The 15,796-nt window shown below is 35.5% G+C and overlaps 3 protein-coding genes and 1 pseudogene across 4 annotated transcripts; all 4 read right to left on the reverse strand.

Moving 5' to 3' along the window:
* Positions 1-3,834: 3,834 nt before the first annotated feature.
* Positions 3,835-5,266, reverse strand: LOC120174507 (putative golgin subfamily A member 6-like protein 19). The gene is made up of 3 exons (XM_039181324.1): positions 5,092-5,266; positions 4,541-4,616; positions 3,835-4,475 (listed from the first exon to the last, which is right to left on the reverse strand). Exons 2-3 carry the CDS (start codon positions 4,607-4,609, stop codon positions 4,023-4,025), a joined length of 522 nt encoding a protein of 173 aa, XP_039037255.1. The 5' UTR covers positions 4,610-4,616; positions 5,092-5,266; the 3' UTR covers positions 3,835-4,022.
* Positions 5,267-6,630: 1,364 nt separating this feature from the next.
* LOC120174504 lies at positions 6,631-7,587 on the reverse strand (annotated as a pseudogene).
* A 1,647-nt stretch (positions 7,588-9,234) lies between these two features.
* On the reverse strand, positions 9,235-10,707 carry LOC120174505 (tropomyosin beta chain-like). Its single transcript, XM_039181323.1, has 3 exons — positions 10,537-10,707; positions 9,891-10,065; positions 9,235-9,822 (listed from the first exon to the last, which is right to left on the reverse strand). Exons 2-3 carry the CDS (start codon positions 10,056-10,058, stop codon positions 9,376-9,378), a joined length of 615 nt encoding a protein of 204 aa, XP_039037254.1. The 5' UTR covers positions 10,059-10,065; positions 10,537-10,707; the 3' UTR covers positions 9,235-9,375.
* A 1,696-nt stretch (positions 10,708-12,403) lies between these two features.
* On the reverse strand, positions 12,404-15,788 carry LOC120174503 (actin-related protein 5-like). 2 transcript variants are annotated; one of them, XM_039181321.1, is made up of 10 exons: positions 15,677-15,788; positions 15,501-15,571; positions 15,229-15,413; positions 14,892-15,001; positions 14,440-14,549; positions 14,268-14,358; positions 13,755-14,198; positions 13,520-13,647; positions 13,040-13,379; positions 12,404-12,949 (listed from the first exon to the last, which is right to left on the reverse strand). In XM_039181321.1, the coding sequence occupies exons 3-10, from the start codon at positions 15,269-15,271 to the stop codon at positions 12,530-12,532; spliced, it is 1,686 nt and encodes a 561-aa protein (XP_039037252.1). In that variant the 5' UTR covers positions 15,272-15,413; positions 15,501-15,571; positions 15,677-15,788; the 3' UTR covers positions 12,404-12,529. The 2 variants fall into 2 exon arrangements, with proteins under 2 accessions (XP_039037252.1, XP_039037253.1); XM_039181322.1 differs by lacking the exons at positions 15,229-15,413; positions 15,501-15,571; positions 15,677-15,788 and having other exon boundaries at positions 14,440-14,523; positions 14,892-14,999.
* Positions 15,789-15,796: the final 8 nt, after the last annotated feature.

The raw sequence follows: 15,796 nt of genomic DNA on the forward strand, positions 1-15,796 counted from the left end.
ATAGTTGTCCGACAAAATTTCCCCCCATCAAGAGGGGCCTTAGACAAGGATGTCCGTTGTCTCCCCTGCTTTTTAATATCGTAGGTGAGGCGCTTAGCGGTATGCTAAGGAAGGCAGTTAGTTTGGGTAGTTGTAGTGGACTGGATATAGTGTCTGATGGTTTTTCCTTATCTCATATTCAATTCGCCGATGATTTGCTTATTTTTTCAGAACCTAATCAGAATTCAATTTTAAATTTTTATCGTCAGCTAAAAATTTTCGAAGTGGTTGCTGGTTTGAAGTTGAACACGAGTAAAACTAAGCTATTTGGCATTAACTTGGATGGTGGTACGGTAAGGAGGTGGGCTGATCTGATTCATTGTGGGTGGGCAGAACTTCCTTCGTTGTACTTGGGATTACCGTTAGGTCATCCCAAGAACTCTAAGTCTCTATGGCAACCCATTTTGGATAAAGTCAACAGTTGGCTCCAAAGTTGGAAAGGTAAATTGCTTTCTTTTGGTGGGAGGTTAACCCTCATTAAATCTGTCCTAGTTAATTTGCCTGTATATTACATGTCTATTTTTTCTACGCCCAAGTCAATTGTTGATAAGATTAACAGTCTTATAGTGAATTTCGTTTGGAATGCTAAATCTGATGGGAGTATTCATTGGATTAAGTGGGATAATATTTGTAAACCAAAATCTTACGGGGGGCTGGGCTTATTTGATGTTCAAATCAGGAACCAATCATTTCTTAATAAATGGATTTGGAGGTTTAGTGTTGAAAGTGATAGTTTATGGAGGAAAGTTGTGATTGCTAAGTATAAATATGATCAGAATGCTATTATTCCTTCAGCTGTTAATGTTAAAAAGTCTTCATGGGTGTGGCGAAATATTGTGAACTCATCTGGGTCTTCGGAGTATGCTTTTCATGCTGATTTGAGGTGTATTATGGGTAATGAGAATAATATTGATTTCTGGTCGGATTGTTGGACAGAATTCACTTCACTTAAATCTTCTTTTCCGAGAATTTTAAGTCTAGCGGCTATCAAATGTGGTAAGATAAAGGATTTCGGATGTTGGGTTCATAGTAGTTGGGAATGGAGGATTGTCTTGAGGAGATCTCTGTTCGTATGGGAAATTCCTTTATGGAATGAATTCAGGTAGGTTTTGGATAGAGCGGTTAGTGCTGCTCAAGGTCCTGATAGAGTCTCCTGGTTTGGGGCGCAGGATGGGATCTATAATTCAAAAGACTTCTGTACCAAAGTGGCTACTGCTGGTATTGCAAGTGATCAAATTTGGAAGCGGGTCTGGTTTAAATTTGTTCCGCCTAAAGTGTCTGCTTTCGTGTGGAAAGCAGTACACCTTAAACTGCCAGTTACAGTTGAGCTGATTAAAAGAGGGGTCAATTGTAGTGATCAGAATTGTTGTTTGTTCTGTAAAAAAGATCTAGAAGATATCAACCATGTCCTATGTCATTGTGCTGTAATTTGGGAAGTTTGGCTTCGTTGGTGTAGCGTTTGGAGTATCAGCTTAGTGACTCCAAAGAACGTTAGTCAATTGTTACAAGTATGGTTCTCTCAGAGTATTAGGAAGAGAGTGCGGGCACTATGGCGTATAGGTTTTTTTGGTTTGATTTGGACTATTTGGCTATGCAGGAACAATACCAGATTCAATGGATTAACTTTTTCGGTAGAACAAATTTTTTATAAAGCTTTGCTTCAGATTGGGCTATGGGCACATTTTTTACGGTCGATGTTGGTTCCGGTGGTGACTGATTTTGTTCGAAACCCGGAAGCTATTTGTCATGGGGTTATCTGATGGTATTTCTCTGAGTCTTGCTAAGGTTTTGTTGGTGCTATATTTCCTGGAGAGTTTTGCTTTCTGCTCTTAGTTGGTTCCGCCTGTTCAAGGCTTTGCCGTAAGTATGGTGTTCTAACTGTGTCAGGATGCTACGGATTTGTTTCTTCTGACTTTGCTTATATTTTCACGGTTACTCTATTCCCCTGGATTTGTGGGGGCGAGTTATAAAATCTGTTTTCTTCGACTCCTTGCTGATGTATGGTGGCTATTTCCCAGTAAGATTGATGACCCATTGCCGATCTTTCTTTGTCTTTTGCTGGGCTGCTTCATTCGCTGCTAAGTTGCCTGATGCTTGCTGTTTTCCTTTCATCTAGTCTCAAATATTTTCCTTCCAAGGCTTCGCCTATTCGTCAAGAATCTTGCTTCATTGAAGGGGTGGTGTGATGCTAAGTTTCGTTTGCTGTTTGGCTAGTTATGAGTCCAAGGTTTTGAGTGGTGTTTATCGCAGTATCGAATGTTGCAGTCGTTGGTTGAGATTGAAGCAGCTCAACCGCTGTTGTTTTGGTGCTGTTAGGAGATGCTGCTCCTGTGGTGTCAGAATGCTTTGGCGTTTCTGCTTTATGTTCTATGTCGTTTGCTATGTTTTGGGGAGCTGGGTGGTGTGTGTCGTTGCCCATTAGTTGGGTGTTTCGTAAGAGGAAGCATGGTTAGTGATGCTATTTCTGTGGCAAGGTCCGTGCCTCTATTATTCCATAGTTTTGGACGGATTGTAATTACTTCGTGTTTTGCTTATTGCATGCGGTTAACAACTTGTGTGTAATTTCTGATACGAGCTTGGACTCTCTTTTTCCTCCATTTAGGTTTAGGGAGGTTTTTTTAACGAGGTCCATGTTTGTATCCGATTTTGTATTAGACTATTTTGTATTAGACTCGTCTATTATATACAAAATCAAACTCTTTCAAAAAAAATGTAATATCACCTCGGTTAATAAAAATATATAAATTATCTAGAAAAATATTTTGATTACTTCATGTAATTATTGTGATAATGTTATTTTTATCTATTATTTTGAGTTTAACTTAATCAAAAAATTAAGATAATAAATTTCCTTTTTGGGTTGGGTAAAAATGAATTTGGGTTAAAAAAATTGAGTTTTCAAAACTTCTATTTTAGCCCAATTAAATGAGTTAATGGCTACTTTTATATAAACATCATAATTCATTGGGCTTTGACCCACTCTTAAAATTTCAATATAAACGCTTAGTGTGACTCTCTCTCTCTCTTTGTTCATTTTTTTAAAATAAATTTTTTATTTAGACCAATTAAATGAGCTAATGGATACGTCGATGTAAACATCATAATTCATTGGGCTTTACCTCTATCATATTGAAACCTAATAACGTCTCATTCGATCTACCTTTCTCCTAATTATTAGTTAGCTACTTTCTTAAGCTCAAACATTAATTAGAATCAGTTGATATCATAATACTATAAATATTTACAATAGAATTTAGAATGACTCGACTTGATAACCTAAACTCGAAATTGGCTATTCCTCCCTTATTTTAACCTCTCTATCTTTTGCTTGAAAAAAGAAAGTTCTCTCTTTCTCTCTTTTATTCCCACCGATAATGATAAAACGTTACCTCAATGGCCACTGTAAATATGTAGTTTCGATGAAGGTAAACACCTCAAAAATGCAAATAAAGTTTGAATTATAAAACATGATTCATCAACTCAATCAACTCGACTAGATTAAATACACACCCCTCCCTATGTGTGTTTAGGGCTTTGATTCTGAATGAATCAAAATAGATGATTAAGATTAAAATAAATTTATTAATTTTCATGAAAATTGAAAAATATAATATTAATGTATAAAGTTTTAATCTAAATCATCTATGATTATATTTATATAGAATTATTGAGTTTACGATAATTTTATGTAAAGAAAGAGTTACGTGCTTACCTAACAAAAATAAAGAATGCATTGCAATTAGTGACGGAGTGAAGTGAAACAAGAGAGAGGTTCATAATCATGCTTGAGTTAAGTGGGAAAAAAATGAGATATTGCTCTTAATTTTTCATCTACTCACCAAACAGTATCAACGTTAAGCAATCCCCAAACAGTATAAAAAATAAACAATCCACAAACAATATTAAAAGTAAGCAATCCCACCAGTAATAATATCAACAATATAAACACCTATCGTCGCTCCCTCTCTCCGTTCATTTTTAAATTACTTGGGCTCTCGCATTAAAAAAAGTGTTGCCTTTCCAACTTTTGCCTGCACCTGAAGAAGCTCTGAATCAATTGTTTTAACAAGCTCCTCCGCAGAACGAGCATGCTCCTCCGCAGAACGAGCACGTTCCTCCGCAGAACGAGCACGCTCCTCCGCAGAACGAGCAAGCTTCACTGTGGAACGAGCAAGCTCCTCTGTGGAACGAAGGCACTCCTCTGTGGAACGAAGACGCTCCTCAAAAGAACGATAAAGCTCATCCGCGGATCGAAGAAGCGTCTCCAAAGAACAAAGACTTTCCTCCAGAGAATGAAGACGCCCCTCCAAAGAACGAGGACGCTTCTTAGCAGAGACTGCGCGTGACTCAACTTCAGCTAATTCAATATGAAACTTCTGAAATGAAACACCCATAACATCCATTGCATTAGCATAGCGGGAGACACCAGCAGAGAACTTCAAGAAAAACCAAGAAATCAGTTGATAAGTACTAAAAATACAAATATTAAAAAATTACTCACCTCCTCCATGCAATTGGATTCCACAACACTTCCATTCCATGCTCGGACTATTCTCTTAGTGCTAGACATCTTTGCGCTGCATTTTGTAATAACCATTTGGTAGTGTATATAAGAGAGAATTCAGACAAACATCATACCATGTAATTGCAAGTGGATCCCATGGAAGCTTTAATTCAACCGAAATATAATTAACAATATTACTGAATCACCCTACATTGTTTAGCTATTGCTTATTTAAACACTGGTTTTGAATTTAAAATTGATCATATTTCTAAATCATTCAATTTCAATGAATATACATATTCATGCAATTATGGATGCCAAAACTCATTATTCAGTAGGTTCCACAATTACATTTTACACAGAGAAAAGGCTATATACATTTTACAGTGTAACTGAAATAGAATGGGAGAATAGATAAAACCACGGCTGGGAGAAGAGAGAAGATCCAAAATTCAAAAGACCGAAAAAAAAAATAGACCTAGCTTTTCCCACAATAAATCGAACATGATTATGGAAATAAAAAAGCAAAAAATTCAACAATACCTGACCTGAGAAAGAATCGGAGTTGAAAACGAGCTCTAAGAACGTTGAAGGAGAACCCAGACAACCGGTTTCTATCTCCGTTTACGAACGCCGACGAGCTGCGCTGCTTGGAGGGTTGTGGCTTTGTATTGGTGTAGAGAAAAACGAATAGAGGTACGCGAGGCAGGTTAGGGATTTGATCTGTTTTGAATGGGAATGGAATACGAGTAGTAAGATTTTTATTAAATAAAGGGTTAAATGCACCATAGCCCCCTAAAGTATACTTTTTGTATGGAAATGCCAAAACACTAGGTAAATTATATTTAGTCATATAAATATTCTTATGGTTCCGTTTTGATCACCTAACTATTTGTTTTTTTCTCGAAATCATCACAAAACTTAAGTTTTGTTCCATTTTGATAACCTACTTTGATTTGATTTATTTTTAAATCTATAAATATAAGAATTCATTTATTCCTTTAAACTATTCAAATTAAGCTATGTGAGTATCTATAAATTACAAAATTAAGTTACTTTATTGTTAACCTATGTACTAAAATGTATTCGTAGATGATTAGTAAATAATATTCCTACAAAATGTAACTTAATTGTCGACTTAAACATATACAAATACTGGCCTTAAAAATTAAGAAAAAAGAAAAAGAAAAATTGAGCAAAGTCGGTCCTCTTTGAAAAAATCATCAATAGAGGATTACTTTGAAAATAATCGTCGGCAGTTGTGGACAACTTTGTTATAATTTTTTTAAACTAAAATATAAAAAATGAAAGTATAAGGACTAAAATAAGAATTTTTTGGAAATCGACTTTAACTAAATTATTTTTTGGCTATCTTTCTTAAAATTACCGTTTGTAGCCAATTTTTTTTAAAATTTCATTTTAGTCTATATATTTTTAACTTCCTTTCAGTTTGGTTCTAAAAATGCAAAAAAGGAGCAAAGTCGCTGACAGCTACTGCTTACTTTCTCAAATTCGATTTCAGTTGCCGATGACTTTGCCTGCTTTGTAAAAACAACATATTTTCCTTAATTAATTAGCTTCCATTCTCAAATCCCTAATTATTTTAGCATTCGTTTTCCTCTTAACTTTGCCAAATTTAAAGTTTCTTTGTCCAATATACAAGCCCATGAACGAACCCTGATCTTACTGGACTCAGTCCCAAGCTGCCATACTATCTGCCCAAAGCTTTATGGCAGCATGATGTAGTCCATGCAGGAGCATCCAAACTCTGAGTGAAAGTTCATTTTTTGTTTTACCTTGAATTCCTTGTAAGTTTGGTCTACTTCTTACAACATTAATCCTCAACAAGTTGTCCTGTTTTTCCTCATTTGGCAATCAGTTCTTAAACTGCATTGGAACTATATTTGGATATCTGTAGGAATGTATACACATTAAGGATATATACTCGTATCTGAAATTATATTCAAGTTTGAGTAACATAGGGTAAGAATGCGTAACTAGATGAATCAAGGGTACCCTGAAGTTATGCTTCAAAGGGCATATATTGCTCTGATTTCTATCTGGTTAAGTTTATGCTGGAAAAGGAGGAGAGTTTATCTGCATGATCTTATTTGTATAAATTGTAAACATCATACATTAGAACACAAAGTTGTTTACTATTGGAATTGAAATAAGAACATACATAAAACATTCATCATAAGAATCATGCATGGTACAAAACTTTTCCCATGTGGAAACAAGGTTCTTACATTAAAGAACCTAACTGTTCCCAGTTTGAAGGCACCCCTGTGTTTCCCATGCATGGATCGGATCCTCTACAAGGGGTTCGAACTCGGGTCCTTCGATGTTTATTTCGAAAGGAAATTGGTAGAAACCGGAAACAAATTTTGATCTTCCTCCCATTTGAATAAAGATTGAGCTGAGTCTTCACACAGTTCACTATGGAGATCTTGATTTCCAGTTATAATCCTTGAGGATTAGCCAGTGGTAGCTTGTTCATCTTGAAAATAGAGTGTGTTCATAATTTCATCCATGGAAACAAATCGCATCTCATCATCTGGGTACTTTCCTGCTAGGAGATTCCCATTGCTGGGAATCTCAACAGCATGATTTGCCATTTGGTTAATGTGAACTTCAATCTCCTCTGGTAGGCTGGCAACCTGCAAATAGGTGAAGTATTTAGCATGATTTCGTGCACGCGTATCGACTACGTTGCTCGGACTTTTCATTTTACTTTATGAGTGATAGAGTATTAAAGAGGGAACCTGTTGTTGAAGGGAAAAGATATGAGCAACACATCCGAAAACAGGGTCCCGGATTCGAGCCAGTGCTTCGTAGGATATGGTGACGATCGCATCGCTTCGATTATGTACAGGTAAGTGTAATAACAGCTTTGAAACATTGCTGGCACCAAACACCTTGTGCACTGCAGCAAAGTAATTTGCAGCGTCATCATAGCAAAAGTAAGGTGCAAAAACACATTCATTACTGCATTTTCTCCTCAGGAATTTGCATGTTCCACATGAAGATCCAAGCCCTGTCATTTTCCCAAGCTTTTTATACCTTAGATTGTGTCAATGATATATACTTATACATACTTGTTTTTGTTTAGGAATAAGAAGTTACAAAGATCTGCTCTTTATGATCATCATTTTAAAAGGGCATGGAACTTGGTTGAATACAAGGGATACTATTTTAACTTAAGCTAAAATGGCTTGTGCTTTTTGGGTTCATTTCTTACATTTGGAAAGTTTTGCTTATTTTATGTCTTGAAAAGGGCTTTTATTCATAAAAGTTCTTCACATATAAGCTATTCTAATGGAAGAATCAATCATCGTTATGATTTGTTGGTCTCTAAGAAAAGCAAAGAGATAATGTGAATGATAATCAAAAGTATAAGGCTATTTACGTGACAAATATATTAATCTATTCGTTCTCCCTCTATATGATAGTTTATTATTGATGTTCAATCGGATGTATAATGGTAATAAACGTCTGTGATAATTCACTTCTTCTGATATAGATGAAGAGTCAACGAATGATGGTGATGTAGGGTTATTGTAAAAATGCTTAGAGTAAATGGGTGTTCGGAAAAGGAGTCTTGGAGAATGGAGACAAATCTCATTTTAATGGGACCGACAAATATCTTAAACATAAGGTATAAAACTAAAAAATACCTCTAATATTTGACTAAATAATCATTCGGACACTTATTCTTTTTTTTATGGAGCAGTTTGACTCTCAATATTTCATTTTAAGATAAAAAAGATCCCTAATTTTGGTGCAACTGTTTTGATGTCTAAAACGACATCGTTTTAACACCTAACTTTAGGAGTGTGTCGATTTTATCACTAAATTTTTAGACAACTTACTTTTTTTACATTACACTTTCTGACCAACATCGATAGATGACAACCAATCACTCTAATTAATGAATTTGACACCTAAGTTCAGGGTACGTGGTATTAGACATTTAAGGATGAATGGTAAAAGAGAGGGGTTTTTTTTTTGGTTGATAAAAATGAATTTGGGTTAAAATTTAGATATAAATTTTTTATTTAGACCAATTAAATGAGTTAATGGATACACTGATGTAAACATCATAATTTATTGGGCTCCGACCTCTATCATATTTAAGTCTAATAATGTCTCATTCGGTCTGCCTTTCTCCTAATTATTAGTTAGCTACTTTCCCACAAACATTAATTAGAATAAATTGGTATCATAATATTATAAATATTTACAATAGAATTTAGAACGATTCGACTTGAAAAAAAAATTAAATAGAGTTTGAATTATAAAACATGACTATATCAACTCGATATTTTTTAACTCGACTCAACTTAATTAAATACTCACCCCCTTCATATGTATGTTTTGGGCTTTGATTCTAAATGAATCAAAATCGATGATTAAGATTAAAATAAATTTATTAATTTTTCATAAAAATTGAAAATATAATATTAATGTATAAAGTTATAATCTAAATCATCTATTTAAAATCATCTATGATTATATTTGTATAGAATTAACGAGTCTATGATAATTTTATGTAAAAAAAAAGAGTTACGTGCTTACTAATAAAAATAAAGAATGCATTGCAATTAGTGAGAGTTAAGTGGAACAAGGGAGAGGTTCATAATAATGCCTGAGTTAAGTGGTAAAAGGAGATATTGCTATTCATTTTTCATCTACTCATCAAATTGTATCAACGGTAATCAATCCAACGGAACAGTATCAACGGTAACCAATTTAACAGTATAAAAGAAAGTAATCCAAAACAGTATAAAAGTATGTAATCTCACTCGTAACAATATCACCAGTATAAACATCTAGCGTCGCTCCATCTCTTTGTTCCTTTTTTCAAGTACTTCGGCACTCGCATTAAGAAGGTTTGTTACCTTTCTGACTTCTGCCCGGACTCGAAGAAGCTCCGACTCAGTTGTTGTAGCACGGTCCTCCGCAGCATCAGCTCGTTGTTCCGCAACATCAGCTCGCTGTTCCGCAGCATCAGCACGCTGCTCCGCAGCACAAGCCATCTTAATCGCAGAACGACAACGTTTATCCGTATCACGAAAAGCCTCATTTATGGAAAGAATACGCTCCTCCAAAGAATGAATGCGCTCGTCCTTGGAACGAGAAAGCTCCACCATAGAACGAAGGCTCTCCTCTGCAATCTCTGCACGTGAATGAACTTCAGCTAATGTAGCATAAAACTTCTCATATGAAGGATCCATAACACCCACTGCTTTATCGTAGCGGAAGACACCAGCCTTGTGCTGCAAGAAAAACGACAAAATCAATTGATAGTTACTATAAAATACAAATATTAAAAAAAATTACTCACATCATCCGTGAAACTGGATTCATTCTGTTGGGGCCCAGTTTGATGCTCAGCCACTGCTAAGTCTATTTGATCATCTGCCAGCTCCATGTCATCATTGAATTCTCCAGCATTTACATCATGTTGGCCCTCGGTTGGTATCTCAGGCACTGTGCTCATAGAGTTAGACATCTTTACCCTGCATATTGTAATATCCATTTGGTAGGAGAAGTCAGGCAAACATCATACCATGTAATTGCAAGTGGATCCCATGGAAGCTTTAATTCAACCGAAATATAATTAACAATATTACTTAATCACCCTACATTGTTAGCTATTGCTTATTTAAACACTAGTTTTGAATTGAAATTTGATCATATTTCTAAATCATTCAATTTCAATGAATATAAATATGCAATTATGGATGCCAAAACTCATTATTCAGTAGGTTCCACAATTACATTTTACACAGAGAAAAGGCTATATACATTTTACAGTGCAACTTAAATAGAATGGGAGAATAGATAAAACCACGGCTGGGAGAAGAGAGAAGATCCAAAATTCATTGATCCAAAGTTCAAAAGACCAAAAAAAATAGACCTAGCTTTTCCCACAATAAATCGAACAGGATTATGGAAATAAAAAAGCAAAAAAATCAACAATACCTGACCTGAGAAAGAATCGGAGTTGAAAACGAGCTCTAAGAACGTTGAAGGAGAACCCCGACAACCAGTTTCTATCGCCGTTCGCGAACGCCGACGAGCTGCGCTGCTTCGAGGGTTGTGGCTTTGTATTGGTGTAGAGAAAAACGAATAGAGGTACGCGAGGCAGGTTAGGGATTTGATCGGTTTGAATGGGAATCGAATGCGAGTAGTAAGATTTTTATTAAATAAAGGGCTAAATGCATCCTAGCCCCTAAAATATGCTATTTGTACATAAATGCCAAAACACAAGGGTAAATTATATATTTAGTCCTTAAGTATTCTTATGGTTCGGTCACCTAGTTTGATTTGATTTATTTGTTAATTTTATAATATAAAATAATTTATTATTCCTTTAATTTATTCAAATTAAGCTATCTGATTAGCTGGAAAATACAAAATTAAGTTACTTTATTGTTAACCTATGTACTAAAGAGATCTTTATCTACAGACTGATCTTTTTTCCTTAAAATGAAATGTTAGAGACTAAAATACTCTAAAAAAAATATGAATTAAAATAAATATTTAGTCAAACGTTAGATTTATTCTTTGTCATTGTACTTACACTTGACATAAATCCTTAAAAGAAAAATGAAGAATAAGAAATAACATATGTAGCATGCTCAGACTATTTACCTGTGAATTTATCCTTTCCATGGAAGATAGGAACTGGCCTCAATTAGTCCATCGTTTCATGAAGAAATAATGATGAATTTATGGGAAAAATCCTTTTTGAAATCACAAATCAAAGTTCCATAGCATAGGGATTGAATTATAGGCTATAACTTTCCATGATATATGTATATTGTATATGAAAAAATATATGTGTATCATATGGATATAAAAAGTCGTTTAAATTGAAATCAATTAGTATCGTAAAATTATAAATATTTATAATTAAATTTAAACAAAAACTCGAGTAACTCGACTCAAAATAAATTCAAATAAATCTTGAATTATAAAATATGACTCGCTAATTAGACTAACTATTTTTTTAACTCAATTCAACTTGATCAAATACTCACTCTTAATTATAAATGGAGCACTTCTATAATGAGATTTTATAATATTTAATTTGGATTAACCTGATTATGAATGAATAAAGTGACAGAATTTATTTATAATATTATGGGTAAATTACACCAAATATCATTGAATTTTATTCACTAACTTTTTTTATATCACTAAACTTTTAATTTTGTCAATTATAACACTGAATTTTAATTTTACATTCAATTAGGTCTCTATATCGTTAAGTAATAGGATGATGGCATGGTTAATGATTTTTTACATGACTTGCCACATCAATACGACATCATTTTGGAGTAATTGTTTTGATGTTTAGACACTTAATTTTAGGGGTGTGTTGATTTTGCCACTGAAATTTTGAACTACATATTTTTTGACACTGCACTTTCTAATAGCCACCCCTCATTACTTATCACCATTCGCAGTAAAATCAATATCAAACGCTCACATTCATCTTTCTTTACCTATAATTACTTTTTTCACGAAACTTACTCAAAATTAATATTAGAATATATGAAAATTATGTGTGTTTGGGGTGATGAGGCCAATGAGGATTTGAGTTTTGAATTTTTTTTTAATTTTCATGACATAAAATATTATTAAATAAATCAGGTCATATTAATATATACTAAAATAAGCCGTAGAGACCAAAACGGGAAGAACTCAAAAGTTGAATGATTAAATAAAAAACTTTAAAGCTTAATGATCAAAATAGATGTGAGAAAAAGTTAAATGGTGAAATTTAGTAATTTATCCATAAGATTAATTATCATTTTAAAAGTTCAAAGTTTTCATGAACAAGCTGATGGATATTCATGTACTACAATCTCTGAAAATAAACTTTTACAGTGTGTAACGCAGTTGATATCGTCGAAGCCACTCCTCGCCCTTCTCGTATAAATCCGACATACAGAATGTTTGCTGTTGGAACTTCTAGTTTGCAGCATAAATTGAAGCACCACGCCATGCATCGAGAACGGGATCTAATGCTCTTACCACCTTAATCGGCGACCCACATGGTTGAAGCATCCGGACTCCGGCTTCCAATAGTTCATTTATACCGGGAAAGAGACTGCACCCACCAGTCATAAAAATAGAACTGGTCAACCTATTCTCCAGTGCCTCAGCCTTGGATGGCAACCTTCTTATTGAGACCCTGGTCATCTCATCTAAACCCGCTTGATCTATCCCGACCAAGTTCGGGTGGAATAATATTTCACGACATAGGAACCTTTCGATCCCAAGCACAATTTGGAAGTCTTCCTTGGTGAGAGCACGAACAACTGGTGCCTCGGCGGTAGCCGGCTGTGAAGGTGTTGGTTCCGGTTTAGGAACAAATGTCGGATCTATCTCCTGCAGAAACAGAGAATGTAACGAATGATCCATCTTCAATAATCGGAAAATCTCAGATAGATCGACACATGCCAAGAGAAAGAAACTGACCTGGAGCCTAGAACAAGCACAGGCCAGCTCTGCTTCATCTTCATCAGCTCCATTTTCATCGTCAACGTTATCTTTTCCCATTAGTTTGTAAAGTTGCCAATCTTCGTCTCTGGCACCGAAAGTATCCTCACCATGACCTCGGTCAAAAGCTGCAGTAGTCAAGAGGCGCATTCTTTCCCTCTGAGCTGCATTCAATCTTTCTCCACGCCCGACGCCCCCGGACACACTACTTCCATTAGTATCACCCCCGTTTGTCTCGAGTTTTTTCCGCTGTTCAACCTTCTCACGCAATTCTTTGTATTTAGAGTGCATCTCTTCGAGATAAAGTTGAGGGTTCTCCCTGTAAAAAGATAAAGCAATGAAGAAGACTTAAGTATCAATCAGATTAAATGTAAACTCGCAATATGATAGGACCACCTTTTTTCTCGTTAAATTTAAATGTGAAAATGGTAAAGACAAAAATCTGTGTTCGAGGCATACAAACGTCTTTCTTCATCTAGCTGGGTTTTCCTTTCTCGTTCTAGTTCTTCTTCGAAACGTTTCTGTTTAGCTAGCTGCCGGCCCTCTGTCGTGGTTTTAAGAAATATCTGCCTCTTATTTTCCTTGAGCTGTCACAGTAAATCAACCAACAAATCATTTGCCTTCGACTAAAAAAATACCATCAATGACAAGAAAGCAATGCATATTAGATATTTGCTGTTAAAGGTTTAGGTACCTGCTCGGGGGTAAGCATATTATCAGGAACGTTTACAAGAGGATATTTCTCGCTCATAGAAGATTCCGTCTTCTCCTCATTTTCAGCTTGTTCGGGCTTTGGTTCACCTTTTGCTTTTCTTAACGACTGTATCACCTTCGTAAGCGTTGATTCTATTTCCTGTTTAGAAGTATAACCGGTTTCCGAAAGGAAAAAAGGAATTTCTTCCTCTTGAATTTGTCCGAGTTGTTGCAAGAGAAATTCTAACCCATGCAATTGATTTTCTAGTTCGTTTATTCTAGACGACCTCTTCGCTTCAGCCATTTCTCTCAATCTTTGTCCTTGCCTTTCCCTTATAGCAGCTTTTCTTGCTATCTCTTCTTCCGAAGGAGGTTCTTCGATTGGTGGTGGAACCCATGGAAGCTGCCAACACCTGGTTTTATCTTCCGCTTCCTTGCCACCTTTCTGTTACAGTATTTGACCTTTAAGGAGTTGAAAAGACAGCGGAAGGGGAAAAAAACGTAATTCAATTACCTGAAATAATCGAGCTTCTAAGGCATAATTGGGTGCAATATAGCAGTGTTCCATCTTCAAATCTTCGACCTTTTCCCACGTAAATCTAGCCCTATTATAAGCATTTAAAAAACATTAGAAAATGTCTATCCAAGCATGTCACGATTCAGACTATTCATGGATTTATACTCACATGTGATGAGGATACTTAAGTGAAAGAAGTTGCTTCAAATAGTCGGTGACATAGAATCCACCAATGTTAGTTTGGCAGCATCCTTTGTAAACCGGCTCCCCATTAACAAACTGTGTTCAAACAAATGCCATTATAATCTGAACTTCAACGTGCTTGCTTCGTCTTGGTCAAATTTAATATTTATTGCCTCAATCATATTTCGTAAATTCCTATTCTAAAGTTCTATTACAAGATCTATCTTCCTTTGCCAACCGCGTAACAGACCGAAGGTTCATCGAAGGAACATAAGGAGACGTTAATGTTGAAAAGTTTTCATGACACTAACATAAAACGAGACATTTTTAAGGAAAAATTCGAATAGAAACTTAGAACATGCTTCAAACCTAAATAATGACCACCTCAACTTTGCAAATCTAGGCACCGAGGTAAACTACGAAGTCAAGGTAACATACGGGAATGACATGAGTAGTGGTGAATCCAGGACAGATAGCTAGACCGTCTTTCTCACAAAGCCCATGCAGTTGATTATACTTATAGCTGAAAACAGCATCAACACCAAATGCTGAAATCTCAAACAGAGAAATCAAACATCAGAGATCATATAAATACAGAACAATAGTTTCATGTATTAAAAGATACGGAATAAAAAAAACGTGGCAAGTATTAATTCAAATGAAATTCCATAACTTATTTTGAAGAAATTTGAGCCTTACTCGTGGATGCAGGACAATGTATCACTCAGATAAACAAGTGAGCCTAATATGTGATGTTAAAATGAGTGCTTTATACCTACAGATGGAACCCCGTAAGTCTCAAAAAGAAGTTCAGCCATTTTACTGCGGGAATAAACCGGGTTGCAGACATTCCGTGATCAAGATAGGATGATCGATCTGCGGATCGAGGACCGGCGCGACTGCAATCAAAATATCTCAATAAAGCAGTGTCATGGTCACCAACAATTGTCACAGTTTCCCCTGCATTAACCCAAATCCCAAAAATTAATTTTTTAACCCTAGTTCATACCTTTTCTTTTCCTTTCTGAAGAATGAGAAGCAAAATACCGGTGGATTTACGGCGTGGTCTTTGAACAATGTTACGGAAAACAACCCGCGGCTCAGTCTCTCCAGCCCAACTGCAAAAATAGAGAGAGAGAGAAAAAAGTCGATAAGTTATTGTTTTCTAATGGGTAAAAGACGAAGAGTTAGGGGATTTATAGAGAAAGGTTAAAGTAAAGTACCCAATTCGAAAATAGGAAGCGCCATTGTCGATGACGACGGGAGTGGAAGAAGGGAATCGATTGTAATCCGTTTGCCTCTGAATTTTCGAAATGAATGGCATGCTTTTGATTTAGGGTTTC

The sequence above is a fragment of the Hibiscus syriacus genome, unplaced genomic scaffold (assembly GCF_006381635.1).
Source record: "Hibiscus syriacus cultivar Baekdansim isolate YM2019G1 unplaced genomic scaffold, ASM638163v2 tig00112114_pilon, whole genome shotgun sequence".
Taxonomy (NCBI): domain Eukaryota; kingdom Viridiplantae; phylum Streptophyta; class Magnoliopsida; order Malvales; family Malvaceae; genus Hibiscus; species Hibiscus syriacus.